At 45.8% G+C, this 14154-nt stretch overlaps 1 protein-coding gene across 3 annotated transcripts in view; it reads right to left on the bottom strand.

The window, feature by feature from the left end:
• The window catches only part of MEAF6 (MYST/Esa1 associated factor 6), a 34210-nt gene extending 21287 nt beyond the window's left edge, over nt 1-12923 (bottom strand). For all 3 annotated transcript variants that reach the window (XR_007154973.1, XM_047872145.1, XM_047872144.1), the window contains exons 1-4: nt 12780-12923; nt 11455-11570; nt 8550-8637; nt 8355-8400 (exon numbers count right to left, since the gene is read on the bottom strand). Coding sequence is in view for 2 of the 3 variants with exons in the window: in XM_047872145.1 (XP_047728101.1) it covers nt 8355-8400; nt 8550-8637; nt 11455-11570; nt 12780-12869 (340 nt within the window). In the remaining variant the exon portion in view is untranslated. The remainder of the gene's footprint in view (nt 1-8354; nt 8401-8549; nt 8638-11454; nt 11571-12779) is intronic.
• Between the last annotated feature and the right edge of the window lie 1231 nt (nt 12924-14154).

The raw sequence follows: 14154 nt of genomic DNA, 5'->3' as shown, positions 1-14154 counted from the left end.
ATGCACACTCAACCTGCAGGAGTGCATGTGCTAAGGGAAAAAGCAGGTAATATGCACTGGGAGAGCCAATTTTTTTCTTTAAAAAAAAAAAAATCCTCTTTATGTACATAGTTAAAATTCCAAGTTAAAAAAAAAAATCCCCAACCCTGTGAGTCTGCATCTGTGTGTGTGTGTGTGTGTGTGTGTGTGTGTGTGTGTGTGTGTCCCAGATGTGTTAGGAATAGTGTTAAGCTGTTAACGTTGATTACCTCAGAAAGTTGGGGGTGAAGTAGAGCATGAGGTAATTAACCTGTTTCATATTCACCTCTAAGCAGTTTGACTTAGTACAATCTGAATATATTACTTTTCTAATTAAAAAAAAAAATCTAATGAAATCTACAAAGATGAGTTTAAAATGGAGAAGGATGATGAGGACAGCCTTCTTCTCCCAGAGCCAGTTCTATTTTTATTTAGGTAAAAAAGGCCATCTCTCAAACTGCAAATGGCGAAGGCGCTGGCCAGGGCAGGAATGGGTTGCTGGGCCATGAGGTCATAAAAGCTTTGGCTCACGGCTGGATGACAGAAGGAGCACAGGACTAACTGAGTAGGGGCTGGGCACAGGGAGAGAAAGATTATCTCAAAAAGCGGGAGACAAGAAAGAATGGCAAGTTAGAGCAAATCTGGCCAATGCTGCAATTCTATTAAAAGACATTAATAGGGGCGCCTGGGTGGCTCAGTCCGTTAAGCGTCGGACTCTTATTTATGGCTGAGGTCATGATCTCACGGTTCGTAGGTTCGAGCCCCACACTGGGCTTTGCACTGTGAGTGCAGAGTCTGCTTGGGAGTCTCTCTCTCCTCTCTCTCTCTGCCTCTCCCCTGAACTCACTCTTTCACTCTCAAAATAAATAATAAAATAAACTTAAAAAAACCAAAAAAAAGAAGTGAAGCTCTGTCTAAAAGAGAGATTAACGGGCAAAACAACTGTTTACTCATTTTGGACCAGTTGCTACGGGAGTACTGGGTAAATGGATCAGTTGGTCATATTCTATAAGTACCTGTGTGGAAACACATACAAAAGAGTGAAAATCAAATCAAAGCCCTATGAATGGAGAATCCACCTGTGTTACCTCTCTGAAGAGGTAACATCCCAGGGAGTAACAGATGTCCCAAAGGACTGATCTGGATATTAAGTATCATGGGAGCCAGAGAAGAAAGAGCGGATTGTTCAGGGAAAGCTTCGCTGAGGGGGTGGAATTTAAACTGGGCCTTGGAAAATGAGAAGCCAAAATAGGTACAAAAAATAGCACAAGCAAAAGTGCAGAGGTGAGGAAACATAAGGTACATTTTGGACAAATGAATCAAGTATCTCTTGAGCAGACGCCTTGAGGATTGAGAGGAGAAATGGAAAGACAGGTTAAGAGCCGTGACTGGGGGCGCATGGGTGGCTCAGTCAGTTAAGTACCCAACTCTCAGTTCTGGCTCACGTTATGTATGATCTCATGGTTCATGAGTTCAAGCCCCACACTGGGCTCTGCACTGACAGCACAGAGCCTGCTTGGGGTTCTGTCTCTGCCTCTCTCTCTCTCTCAAAATAAATAAACTTAAAAAAAGAAAAAAAAAAGAGCCATGAGTGTCAGATTTAGGGATCTGATCTAGGGAGACAGTATGAGGTGATGGTTAAGATATGTGACTTGTTGCTGAATCTTTCAGACCCTGTTCCTCCATCTGTAAAATAGGACACTTCTCTGTACTGAGTATCTCTTATGGACAAGGCATTGGACTAGACACTGGAGCTCCAGCAATGTTCCCTACTTTCAAGGAGTCTACAATCTGTACTTATCCCCAAGAAGTAGCTTTAAAGAATAAATGAGATAATGCAAGGGTTTGCATAGTGTCTGGAACACAATAAGTGTTCCAATCTCAATATCCTTGAGATCCATAAATATGCAAGTCAAATTCTAACACAGTAGACAATTTGCCATAAAATAGTTGTTACCAGGACATAAGGAGAAGTCATCGAGCCATTTCTAAACAGAGAAGTGACACTGAACAGTGAATGTTTACTAAGTTCTCTGTATAAACCCATGTTTTAGGATTATCAGGCTACAAATGGTTTATAATAGGGACTGTAGCCAGGGAGACTAGATTAAACACCGCTAAAACACAAAGTGCAACCACAGAGTAAGAATCATGGTCTTTTTTGGGCTCCCGGAAGCAGGGGAAAGTGAGGCCAAAAGGGCTGGGTTAGAGCACCCCGAAGTACAGCAGCAGTCAGGCAACCCTGTGGTGCTGTCACCAAGAAAAGACACCTGTTTGCTTCTCCCCGACACAGAAGAAGGCAACTCGTTTTTAAAGAATGCCAGATTTGGGGGTGCCTGGGAGGCTCAGTCGATTGAGCATCTAGATGACTCTTGATTTCAGCTCAGGTCATGAGCCCAGGGTTGTGGGATCAAGGCCCACCTCAGGCTCCGTGCTAAGTGTGGAGCCCTGCTTGAGATTCTCTCTCTCTCTCTCTCTCTCTCTCTCTCTCTCTCTCTCTCTCTCTGCCCCTGCTCACTCTCTCTCAAAAAAAAGAAAAGAAAAGAAAAAAAAAGAATGCCAGATTTTGATTAAGTGTAATAAGCCTACAAATGAGACACTTTACTTATTAAAACAACACCACCACCACCTACTGAATAGTGCTAGGCACTAACTTCTTTTCAGCACAAAAACTTTAAAGGAGGCAAGAAAGATACCCAAAATAATGCTTCATGCGGCCCTTTACTTATCCACTGGAATGATGAGAACACTCAGGGGAGATGTGGTTTGATGAAAGCTTCAGAAGAGTCTGATAAAACAGTATCAACTATGCTGATCCTTTAAAGGAAACTGGATAAAATCTGCCTGCTTGTCTTTTACTTTATTCTTTTTTACAAAAACACACAACGCCTCGCTAATTTGCCTAAAATTCCCCTTGGGAACCATGCTAATCCACTCTATCATCCTAGTTTGGGTAGGTAGGCCAAAGGAAGCAGAAAGTAATGCATTTTTTTATTATTTTTTTTTCATGTTTCTTTCTTTATTTTTTTTTTTTGAGAGAGAGTGCAAGTGAGGTAGGGGCAGAGAAAGCAGAAGACACAGAACCTGAAGCAGGCTCCAGGCTCTGAGCTGTCAGCACAGAGCCTGACATGGGATTAGAACTCACAAACCACAAGATCATGACCTGAACTGAAGTCGGATGCTTAAACAACTGAGCCACCCAGGCGCCCCACAGGAATGCATTTTTTTTTAAATTTTTTTTTTTTTAACATTTATTTATTTTTGAGACAGAGAGAGACAGAGCATGAACGGGGGAGGGGCAGAGAGAGAGGGAGACACAGAATGTGAAACAGGCTCCAGGCTCTGAGCAGTCAGCACAGAGCCCGACGCGGGGCTGGAACTCACATATCGCGAGATCGTGACCAGAGCCGAAGTCGGACGCTTAACTGACTGAGCCACCCAGGCGCCCCAAGGAATGCATTTTTTTTTAAAAACGTTTATTTATTTTGAGAGAGAGAGAGAGAGAGAGAGAGAGAGAGAGAGAACACAAGAGGGGGAGGGGCAGAAAGAGAAATTCCCAAGCAGGCTCCTTGATGCCAGCGCAGAGCCCAGTGTGGGGATTGATCTCACAAACTGTGAGATCGTGACCTAAGCAGAAATCACGAGTCAGATGCTTAACCAACCGAGTCACCCAGGAAGCCCAAAAGTAATGCATTTTAAAAGAAAATTTTCAGAATGGTGTGGAAACAAAATGCCAAAAGTACCAAACTCCAAAACCCTTGAGATCTAAGAATGTGCAATTCAAAATCTAAGACAGAAAAAATGTTCAGTTCATCACCATCAAAAAACAAGAACACAGGAGTCATTCCACAAGATCTGTTATACAGAAATCTGGAGACACTGGAGAGCTTCTATGCAAAGGAAGAAGTGCAAAAGGCAAAGGACACCATTCCCCTCGTGGAATGAAAGCTTGGTTTGAATCACCTGGCTCTTTCAGGGACCTTCAACTTGGTTTAAAGTGATCCAGCCACCCATCAGAAGAAAACATAAAATCTTTGGAAGATAACAACTTCATCCTCACTCTCAAATTACTCAACAAATAGTTTAAGTTACAGTGAGCGGTACACCGTCAAAGATAAGCACACAGGGAAATTAGACTTTGGAAGCAAACTACAACAGAAACAGGTCTTTAAAGACTTCACAGGTTGGGGAGGCTGGGTGACTCAGCTGGTTAAAAGTCCGACTTTGGCTCAGGTCATGATCTCACGGACCATGAGTTCGAGCCCTGCATTGGGCTCTGTGCTGACAGCTGAGAGCCGGGAGCCTGCTTCAGATTCTGTGTCTCCCTCTCTCTCTGCCCCTCCCCTGCTTGCACTGTCTCTCTCTCTCTCTCAAAAATAAATAAACATTAAAATAAATTTTTAAAAAAGACTTCACAGATTGAAATTGTTATTATTGTTTTATTTTTGAGAGAGAATATGCACGCGCACAAGTGGGGCAGGGGCGGAAGGGGGAGACACAGAGAATCTTATGCATGCTCCACACTCAGTGCAAAGCCCAATGTGGGGCTCGATCCCACGACCCTGGGATCATGACCTGAGCCAAAATCAAGAGTCAAACAAATGTTCAACGGACTGAGCCACCCAGGCGCCCCCACAGAATTACACATTAAACACAGAATGTACAGAATTAAAAACAGAATCTTGTACAACAAGCAGGCTTACTTACTCTGCTTAAAGAAACAAAAGACAAGTTTAAAAATAATTGCAGGGAAAGCTACTGAAAAATTACATGGCAGATTTTAGAAATAATTAGGTGGAATTTTGGAAATTAAAAATGTAATAAAAAATTTAAAAATCAAGGAAAGGTTGGGGCCCCTGAGTGGCTCAGTCAGTTAAGCATCCGACTTCGGCTCAGGTCATGATCTCACGGATCATGGGTTCGAGCCCCGCGTCAGGCTCTGGGCTGACAGCTCGGAGCCTGGAGCCCGCTTCAGATTCTGTGTCTCCCTCTGTCTGCCCCTTGCGGCTTGCACTCTGTCTCTTGCATTGTCTCAAAAATAAATAAACATTAAAAAAAAAAAAAAATCAGGGGCGCCTGGGTGGCGCAGTCGGTTAAGCGTCCGACTTCAGCCAGGTCACGATCTCGCGGTCTGTGAGTTCGAGCCCCGCGTCAGGCTCAGAGCCTGGAGCCTGTTTCCGATTCTGTGTCTCCCTCTCTCTCTGCCCCTCCCCCGTTCATGCTGTGTCTCTCTCTGTCCCAAAAATAAATAAACGTTGAAAAAAAAAAAATTAAAAAAAAAAAAATCAAGGAAAGGTTTAAAGCAAGTCAGACTCAACTGAAAGGAGAATTAGTAAACTGGCAGGCGGCCCAGAGACAAAGACAGAAGACACGGAGGAGCTAATAAAAGACCATGTAGGATAAAATGAGAAAGTTTAACATACAGTTAAGTAGAGTGGGAGAGGAGAGGGGAGACAGCATGCAGCAAATGCATCATCTGAAGAATACTGGGAATTTTCCAGAACTGATGAAAAATACCAAGCTACAGCTACAAGAAGTTCAACGAAACCCAAGCCAGATAATTAAAAAGAAATTCATAGACACATTGTATTTGACTGTAGAAAATCAAGATGGAAATAGACTCTTAAGAAATAGCAGGAGTAGGGGTGCTCAGTGGCTCAGTCGGTTAGGCGTCCAACTTTGGCTCAGGTCATGATCTCATGGTTCGTGAGTTCGAGCCCCGCGTCAGGCTCTGTGCTGACAGCTCGGAGCCTGGAGCCTGCTTTGGATTCTGTGTCTCCCTCTCTCCCCGCCCCTCCCCCACTTGAGCTCTGTCTCTCGGTCTCTCTCTCTCTCTTAAAAAAAATAAACATGAAAAAAAAATTTTTTTTAAAGAAATAACAGGGGGGCACCTGGGTGGCCCAGTTGGTTGAGCTCCGACTGTGGCTCAGGTCACAATCAAGCATTCTTGAGATCTCGCATTCTGTGGGCCCACATTCTGTCGGGCCCTGTGCTGACAGCTCGGAGCCTGGAGCCTGCTTCAGATTCTGTGTCCCCCTCTCTCTCTGCCCCTCCCCCACTCTCACTTTGTCTCACTCTGTCTCTCAAAAATAAATAAATGTGAAAAAGATTTTAAAAAATAAATAAATAGCAGGAGGAAACGGTAATGACAGGTGGTGAGACGGAACACAGCAGAATTACTTTAAAGGGGCTCTGACCATTTGAATTGATGAACTCCAGTATTTATGTAATTCCCTATTCCAAAAAGAAGCCAAAGCCGCTTACCAAGATTCGTATAATAAAATCCATACAATAAATTTAAAATGAGACAAGTAAAACACAGAAGGACAGAAGACGTCCGTAAGCTGGATGCAGTAGTAAAGATTCATTCCCAGAATGCATGGTCTAGGTTTGGATTTGCTTTCTAGAGGAGAACCACACAGTTGGCTTTAAACATTTTAGCACCTGGGGTGCCTGGGTGGCTCAGTCGGTTAAGCGTCTGACTTTGGCTCAGGTCATGACCTCACAGTCTGTGGGTTCGAGCCCTGCGTCGGGCTCTGTGCTGACAGCTCAGAGCCTGGAGCCTGCTTCCGATTCTGTGTCTCCCTCTCTCTCTCTCTCTCTCTGCCCCTCCCCCTGCTTACACTCTGTCTCCCTCTCTGAAAAATAAATAAACGTTAAAAAAAATAAAAAAATAAAACATTTTAGTGCCTACACAAATCAAGTCCATCATCAGATTTTCAGTAAAAACCAACTAGTTGTTCGGGGAAAACAACTAGTCCTAAGAGACATAATAATTAGTAATGGTAATAAACATCTGCAACATCCTATTACAATAAATGCAGTGGCACATTTAACGGGACCAAAATGTAATTCATCAAATGCAGCTTTAGAGGGAAGACCAAGGAAGACCAACAGGATCTATTCCAGGGGCGTGGCCCAGTTCCAGGGGGAAGATCTCAGGGGAATGGATGGCCTGCATGTGTTTCCGAAAATCTTTAATACGTAAGTGCTGGTCTCAGCCAAGCTTCCGCAAGCAGTGGCATTGAGCGTCATTCCTTCACGAGTACTTAGGTGTGTACTTGTGTGGCTAGTGAAGTACAGGGCCAGATGCTGAACTACGCACTAAGCCAGGAGGAGGATTGTAGGCTCTTGTGAAAACTGAGCAGTCAGTGATCATTCCATCTCCGCTCACAGCGGTGGGGTCCAGGCTGTTCCTTAACCAGTCTTGTGACTTCAGAGAGCAGATAACACTAGCTCTATGTCCTAGAAGTGGCATTAACTGAAAAGAAATAGGATTTAACGTATTTGAGCCATAGCAAGAGAAAAATCAAAAGGACTTGCTATAATTGTTGAGGCTGGCAGAAAGGAGTCAAAGATACCTACAGAGTTTTGAATGAGGGGGAATGGAAGTACTATAACAGAAAAAAACTGGGCAGACAAGTTTTGAAGGTAATAGAACAGTTCCATCTTAGATAAAATGTTTTGAGCCTGAAAATCTGAGTGGAAATAACTCGCAGACATTTTCTAGCATTTTCTACATATTTAGAAATCTGTACCCAGAGGTAATAATCAAAGTCACAGTGTAGTTCTAATTCCCAAACTACCAAAATCCCTTCTCCTCCAAATCACTGGCCCAGTGCAGACCCGAGAACCAGATCCTACAAGATACATCATCTGAAAGAAGCACACAGCCACAGTACAAAAAGCAGGTTATGCTTTGGAGTGATTCAGTGCACAGGAAGAGTGTTCAATACAGCTGCACCCAGTCTGACTCGGAAAGATGAATGTATAGATCTATATCCTATCACTTGACATCAGCAGAGAATTAGACTGTATGGCTTACGTTTGGAGAATGATACGATTTCTTCACAAAGTAAATACTACCTACTCTCTGTTTTATATTTAAGAACACTCAGGTACATTCTGTTCCCACGACCAGATTTTCCTAAGAATTATTAAATTGCGAACATGGAGATTTATCAGATATATCCAAAATTTTCCATGAGAAAAGGTTTTCTTTCTAAGTTAAAAAAAAAAAAAAAAAAAATTCCCCTAACACTTAGCAGTGGGGAAGACCTGTCTTTGTGTCTTTGAGCAGGGGCAGTCACCCTCTGCATGACAGAAGAGGCAGGAGGCACATGATAGTTTCTTCCTCAAAAAACAAACAAGCCAACAAATAAACAAAAGGACACGATTAACGAGACTCTAGAGGGTGCTTACCTTCTAGAAAGGAGAGGCAAAAGTATGAGAGATGTAGTCTTGAGACCTACAGTTGGATACGAGTTAAATACAAGGGCTCCTGTAGCTTAAAAATAAAGTAGTAAAACAGTAAGAAAATAAATAAATAAACTTACTCTTTTCAATGAGCTGATCCTGAACTCCTGCCAACGCGCTCACTGCCTAAAAGACAAGAAACCACCCGTTACTAGAAAAATTATCAGAGCCCTCAGGAGAGCACTCGGACAGCAGGGAAAGGGAAAACTCACAGGAATTTAACTGAGGTTTCCCTCAACAATGGGCCACAGAAAGAGTCCCCCCACCTCACTTACAGCTGCTGAAGTCACTGAGGATTTACTGAAGAGCCGCTCAGCTTCCTTAAACTTCCGGTTCCTTCGATCGTTTTTGCTATTGGAGTTTCTAAAACACACAAGAAGCTTCGTAAGCAGCAAGCGGGGGACGGCCCTGGATGTAAGGTGTAAGAACTCTCTCTCTCTCGTTGTCTCTCTTAGACAGAAGAGAGACAGCCTCTGGATGCAACGCCTCCACACTAGGTGGATGGACCAAAACGTCCGTTATCCTGAATGCCCGAAGGGACAGCAATGGCTTCCAACGCGGGACAGGCTCCAGCGGTTCATGACCATTTTCATTTTAATATGTATTTACTTTAATACTTACTCAAAACAACCGGCCCAGACGAGTGATATGAAATGTTTCTGTCAGATAAGCTTAATTTTTAAAAACTGAAGAACAGACCAGGGTTCCTTAAAGAAAGGGCTGGTACCAGTTCTGGGATAAGGAAAAGGTGAGTCTGAGACACCACACTGGGACAGAAAAGAACCAAAATGCTCAAGGACTGATAGGGTCATGTCGAAAGGACAAAGGCATCAGCATGAGGAGGTTCCCGCTGGCCGCGTTTGGGACAAACTAAGCATCAAAGAGGATAATGGTGGGTGTGTTTGCTTTGTGAAAAGTCACTAAGCTGTGTATGTATGATGTGTGCAATCCTCTGTATATATTTCAATAAGTTTATATTTTAAAAAAAAAGCCTCTACAATGCAAAAGTGACAGTACTAGATTCCAATACGCTGATTTTTTTTTTTTTTTTTTTTTATTCCATGGGTCTGTAGTGATACTAAAGACAGAGGTCTGGAAATACAGAATGAAAGGGAGAGAAGATAAGAAGGCAAGATTCATCTTTCCAAATGCCAGTAAGCCATGTACACAAAGAATAAAATTAGAATCAGCAGTCTGTTAAGTGATTCAAGTAAAAATCAACAAAAGATACTAACATTGCTGAATAAAAATGTGGAGGATCGCAATATATTCACACCGTGTGCAAGTACAACCTCCAAACTACTTACGAATTACAGAGAGAAAAATGAATTAAAAAAACATTTTTTTAATGTTTATTTATTGTTGAGAGACAGAGACAGAATGTAAGGGGTTAGGGGCAGAGAGAGAGGGAGACACAGAATGGGAAGCAGGCTCCAGGCTCCGAGCTGTCAGCACAGAGCCCGACGCGGGGCTCGAACCCACAAGCTGTGAGATCATGACCTGAGCCGAAGTCGGACGCTCAACCGAGTGAGCCATGCAGGCGCCCCAAGAAAAAACGAATTTTTAACAACAGAGAAATCAGATGCTCAAACTTAACAGCACCAATAATGGGGCAATCTGACATCATGTGCCTCCCAATATAACAGAGGTAAATGACACACGAGGCACACAAATCATTTTCGCCAGAAACATCTAACGGCTCCCTCATGAGGTCACGAAAAGAAAAATCTGGAACTGGGACAGTCTGCAAGACAGTGTCATCAACAACTTCACCACTAACAAGGGTGGGAGACTGTCCTATTATCAAGAGACTAAAAGAGACATAACAGCCAAATACAATACACGAAAACTGCCTGGATCAAAACAAGGGCAGCCAAGCATGCTGGGAACAATTAGGAGAATGTGAATAAAGGCTGTAGGGGATGATACTATTAATGTAATGCTAATTTTCTATGTGTGGTTAACTGTGGTTAGGTAAAGAAAATATTCTTAGGAGGTAATTGCTGACATAATTAGGGGTACAGTGTCATGATATCCGCTTGAATGGCTAACAACAACAAAAAGTATGGGGGAAAGGGAAGATAGAACTATAAAGGGGTAGCAGGAGGGAGAGCTTCCCGGCGATGAAATACTTCTGTATCTCGACTGCAGTGGTGGTTACAGGAATCTACACACAGTGACGGAATTACACATACACATTGTACCAATGTCCATTTCCTGGTTTTGCTATTGTGCTGTAGTTACATAAAACCCAACCATTGGGGAAAAGTGGGTGAAGAGTACACGGACCTCTCTAATATTTCTGCAACTTCCCATGTGCCTGTAATTATATCAAGACTTTTAAAACTTTTAAGTATATAGATATAAGTTTGTGTATGTTTACAAGCATCAGAAAAAAAAGAGAGAGAGAGGCAAAGGTGGCAACATGTTAACAAGTGATGAATGAAGGTGAGGATATCAAGTGTGCACAGTTCTATTTCAATTTGAAATATTTCAAATCAGGGCGCTCGGGTGGCTCAGTCAGTTAAGCATCCGACTTTGGCTCAGGTCACGATCTCATGGTTTGTGAGTTCAAGCCCTGTGTCGGGCTCTGTGCTAACAGCTCAGGGCCTGGGGCCTGCCTCGGATTCTGTGTCTCCCTCTCTCTCTGCCCTTCTCCCACTCACGATCTGTCTCTCTGTCTCAAAAATAAACATTAGGGGCGCCTGGGTGGCTCAGTCGGTTGAGCGTCCAACTTCAGTTCAGGTCACGATCTCGCGGTCCGTGAGTTCGAGCCCCGCGTCGGGCTCTGGGCTGATGGCTCAGAGCCTGGAGCCTGTTTCCGATTCTGTGTCTCCCTCTCTCTCTGCCCCTCCCCCGTTCATGCTCTGTCTCTCTCTGTCTCAAAAATAAATTTAAAAAACGTTAAAAAAAAAATAAACATTAAAAAAAATGAAGTATTTCAAATCTGAAAATTTTCAAAAATCTTAGCAGGTTTTCCCTATTTCCCAGACGTAGGATTTGTCTACAATTACTCAGTGAGGAAGTGACCGAGCCAAAGTCTAAGTTCAACCCCAGACTGCCTTCCACACCAGCACTTTGCTACCGCCTCCCTGCAAAGTTGCTACCAAGAACACATATAGCCCAAAACGCAAATATTACTAGAGCACCATACAAACACCACAGGCTTCTGACACTCACTTTTGGTTGGTCAGGTACCGATCCCAGCCACGAATAATATTGCCATACATCTGAGTGTCTTCCAGGTAGCTTCCTTCAAAAGCATAGATCTGTCTTTCCAAGTTTGCCAGTGTTTCCTGGGAGAGGAAAAACAAGGAAACGGATAATGCCTTTTAAATGCAAACATTAACTCCGACAGAATCAAATTCTCTGACACTAGCCTTAGACACTCAAGCTCCATTATGCTAAGCCCTGGTGGAAAGACATGACATGGGGAGAGGAAAGCTGTTTTAGATTAAGACAATCTAGACCTGTCTTGTTGGAACCCTTGGAGACCAGAAGGGAAGGGATACAGCCTGTCTCCAGAAAAATGCACAAAATTTTGCAGATTCTTCAGAGGGTTCATGGAAACCCAGTTGTCAAGAACCCCCGCTCAGGCAGAACGCGGGCAGTCTCCACCCCCACGCGCAAAGGTATTGCTACTGAAGAGAGGAAAGGGTGAGCAGCCTTCCAGCGCCAACTCGCTCCCCTCCCCGCGGGCTCAGAAGGAAGGCCGGCCCTGGGCTGTCAGTTGCCATGGAAACCTGGAAGGGCAGCTTCAGGTGAGATGGCCCTCCCCGGTGCCCAAGCCAAAACACGGCGGAGGGGGTGGCCACCAAGGGTGGATAGGACCCGGGGTGCATATCACAGTTCTCAATTCCCTGGGCTGAATCCCTTCCCCTCGCCTGTCAGCTTCTGGATGTTCCCCCAAAACATCACAGCCATGCCCATCAAAAACCCCATCCAACGGATCTCCTAATCCTCAAAAGGACATGCGCCCCTCCACCCTCCAAAGGCCAGACTGGATGACCGTGTCCCCCTCCCACACTCGCCTCTACGCCACCCCCTCCAAGCCACTGGCAAGCCCGAACCGGTCTCCTACGGCCCCCCCGACACGCCCGACCCCACCCCTCAAAGAACACGGACCTGCCGCCCTCACCCACCCCGCAAAGGCCAAGGACACAACCGCTCCCAACCCCAAAGCTCACAGACACCTTTCTCGAGCTCCCACACTGAAGCCCCCCATCCTCAGGTGCCTTCCCGCCTCCACGCCCCCGCCTGTCCCGGCCCCCTCCCCCTCTCTGCTCCTTGCCCCGCCCCCCGGCCCCAGCTCCCGACTCTCGAGCCGCGCAGCAGAGAAGCCGAGGCACCGGCGGGCCGCAGAACGCGCAGCCGGCCTCAGGCCGCCGGGCTCCCGGGCGCCGCGTTGCGCCCGGGGAGTAACGGCCTGGAGCGATCGGGCGGGGCCCTGGAGGCGGCGGCAGGCGCGAGGCCCCCACCGGGCGCCCCCGCTGTCGCTCTCTCACCGCCAGCTCCTGCTTCCGCTTCACGAGCTCCGCCAGCTCCCGCCGGGTGTCCGGGATCTGCGGCGGCGCCGCCTTGTTGTGCATCGCCATGTTGGGCTGAGGCGGGCGGCGGCGCCAGGCGGGGGGCGGTCCCTGCGCGCCGCCGCCCGCCAGGGGGCGCCCGCGCCGCACTGCGCCTGCGCGCGCGGTTTCCGGAGCCGCGCGGCGCGCCGCGTCCGGGGCCTCGGGTTCGCGCGCGCCCCGCCTGGACGAGACGGCGGTGGGCCTTGCTCTGGCTCCTAGCCGCTCTTGACCCCCTCGGTGGCCGGCGGGGCGTCACAGACACCACAAATTCACTTTGTCCAAAACCAGACTCCTGGCAAGTCACCTCAGTGAATGACTTTCACTGTCCGCCGAACTGCCCAAGTGGAAAACGTGAATACCATCGTCGCTGTCCTCTCCCATGCAAAACCCCGAGTCCTGAGGACTCGCCGCCGGAAGAGCCAGCAGCTCACTTGCTTTGTCTGCCACCTCGCCCTCGTCCAGGCCCTGTGTTTGGCCCCATTATCCCCACAGCCTCCTGTTTCCACCCTTAGCTCTCTTTGATCTTTATCCACAGTGGTGCCGAGGGGATCAGCGTTTGGAAAGCAGGTGTGGTGTCACTCCCCTGGTTAAAATCTTTCAATGGCTTCCCGTTGCCCTTTAGAGAGACCAGTTTGTGTAGTGGTTAAGATCACAAGCCGAAGCCAGAACTACCTCGTTCAGAATCCTGCCTCTACCATTGATAAGTTGTGCCATTTGGGGCAAGTAACGACATTTCGCTAGTCAAAATCCCTCATCTGTAAAATGGAGGTAATAATAGTACCTACCCAGTACCCTTGCCGGGAGAAGTAAATCCCTTCACGTAGGGGCTTGGCAAGTAACAACGATTATGCAAATACTCGTTTTTATCATTAATTCCAGTATCGTTAACTTTGTTTTCCTTTGGCCCTTGCTTACTTCACCAGCCTCCACTCTCCCCATTTTTCAAGGTTCTGCAATTTCACTATCCTGAATGGGATTTTTGGGGGGTGGGGGTGGGGGGAGTCTTTGGGTTTCTACAGTCTGTGTGGATTGGTATCTTCAACTAGTTCTGGGAAATTCTCAGCTCGTTTTCTTCAGATATTCCTCTGCCTCATTTTCCTCTCCTTCTGGAACTCGGATTAAACCTAATAATCCTTTATTTTTGTTAACCCACTGTGTTTTCCCCCCATCTTTTTTCTCTGCTGCATTATGCATAATTTCTTTTGTGTGTTGATCTTGTAACCTGAAATCTTGCCAGACTCCCCTATTAATTCTAGGAGGGTTTTATTGTAGATTCCTTAGGATTTTTTACATAGACAATCATTTCATCAGC

Source organism: Prionailurus viverrinus, chromosome C1 (assembly GCF_022837055.1).
Source record: "Prionailurus viverrinus isolate Anna chromosome C1, UM_Priviv_1.0, whole genome shotgun sequence".
NCBI classification, from domain to species: domain Eukaryota; kingdom Metazoa; phylum Chordata; class Mammalia; order Carnivora; family Felidae; genus Prionailurus; species Prionailurus viverrinus.
The sequence above is the reverse complement of the archived record's forward strand: the minus strand, read 5'-3'. Positions and strand labels throughout refer to the sequence as shown.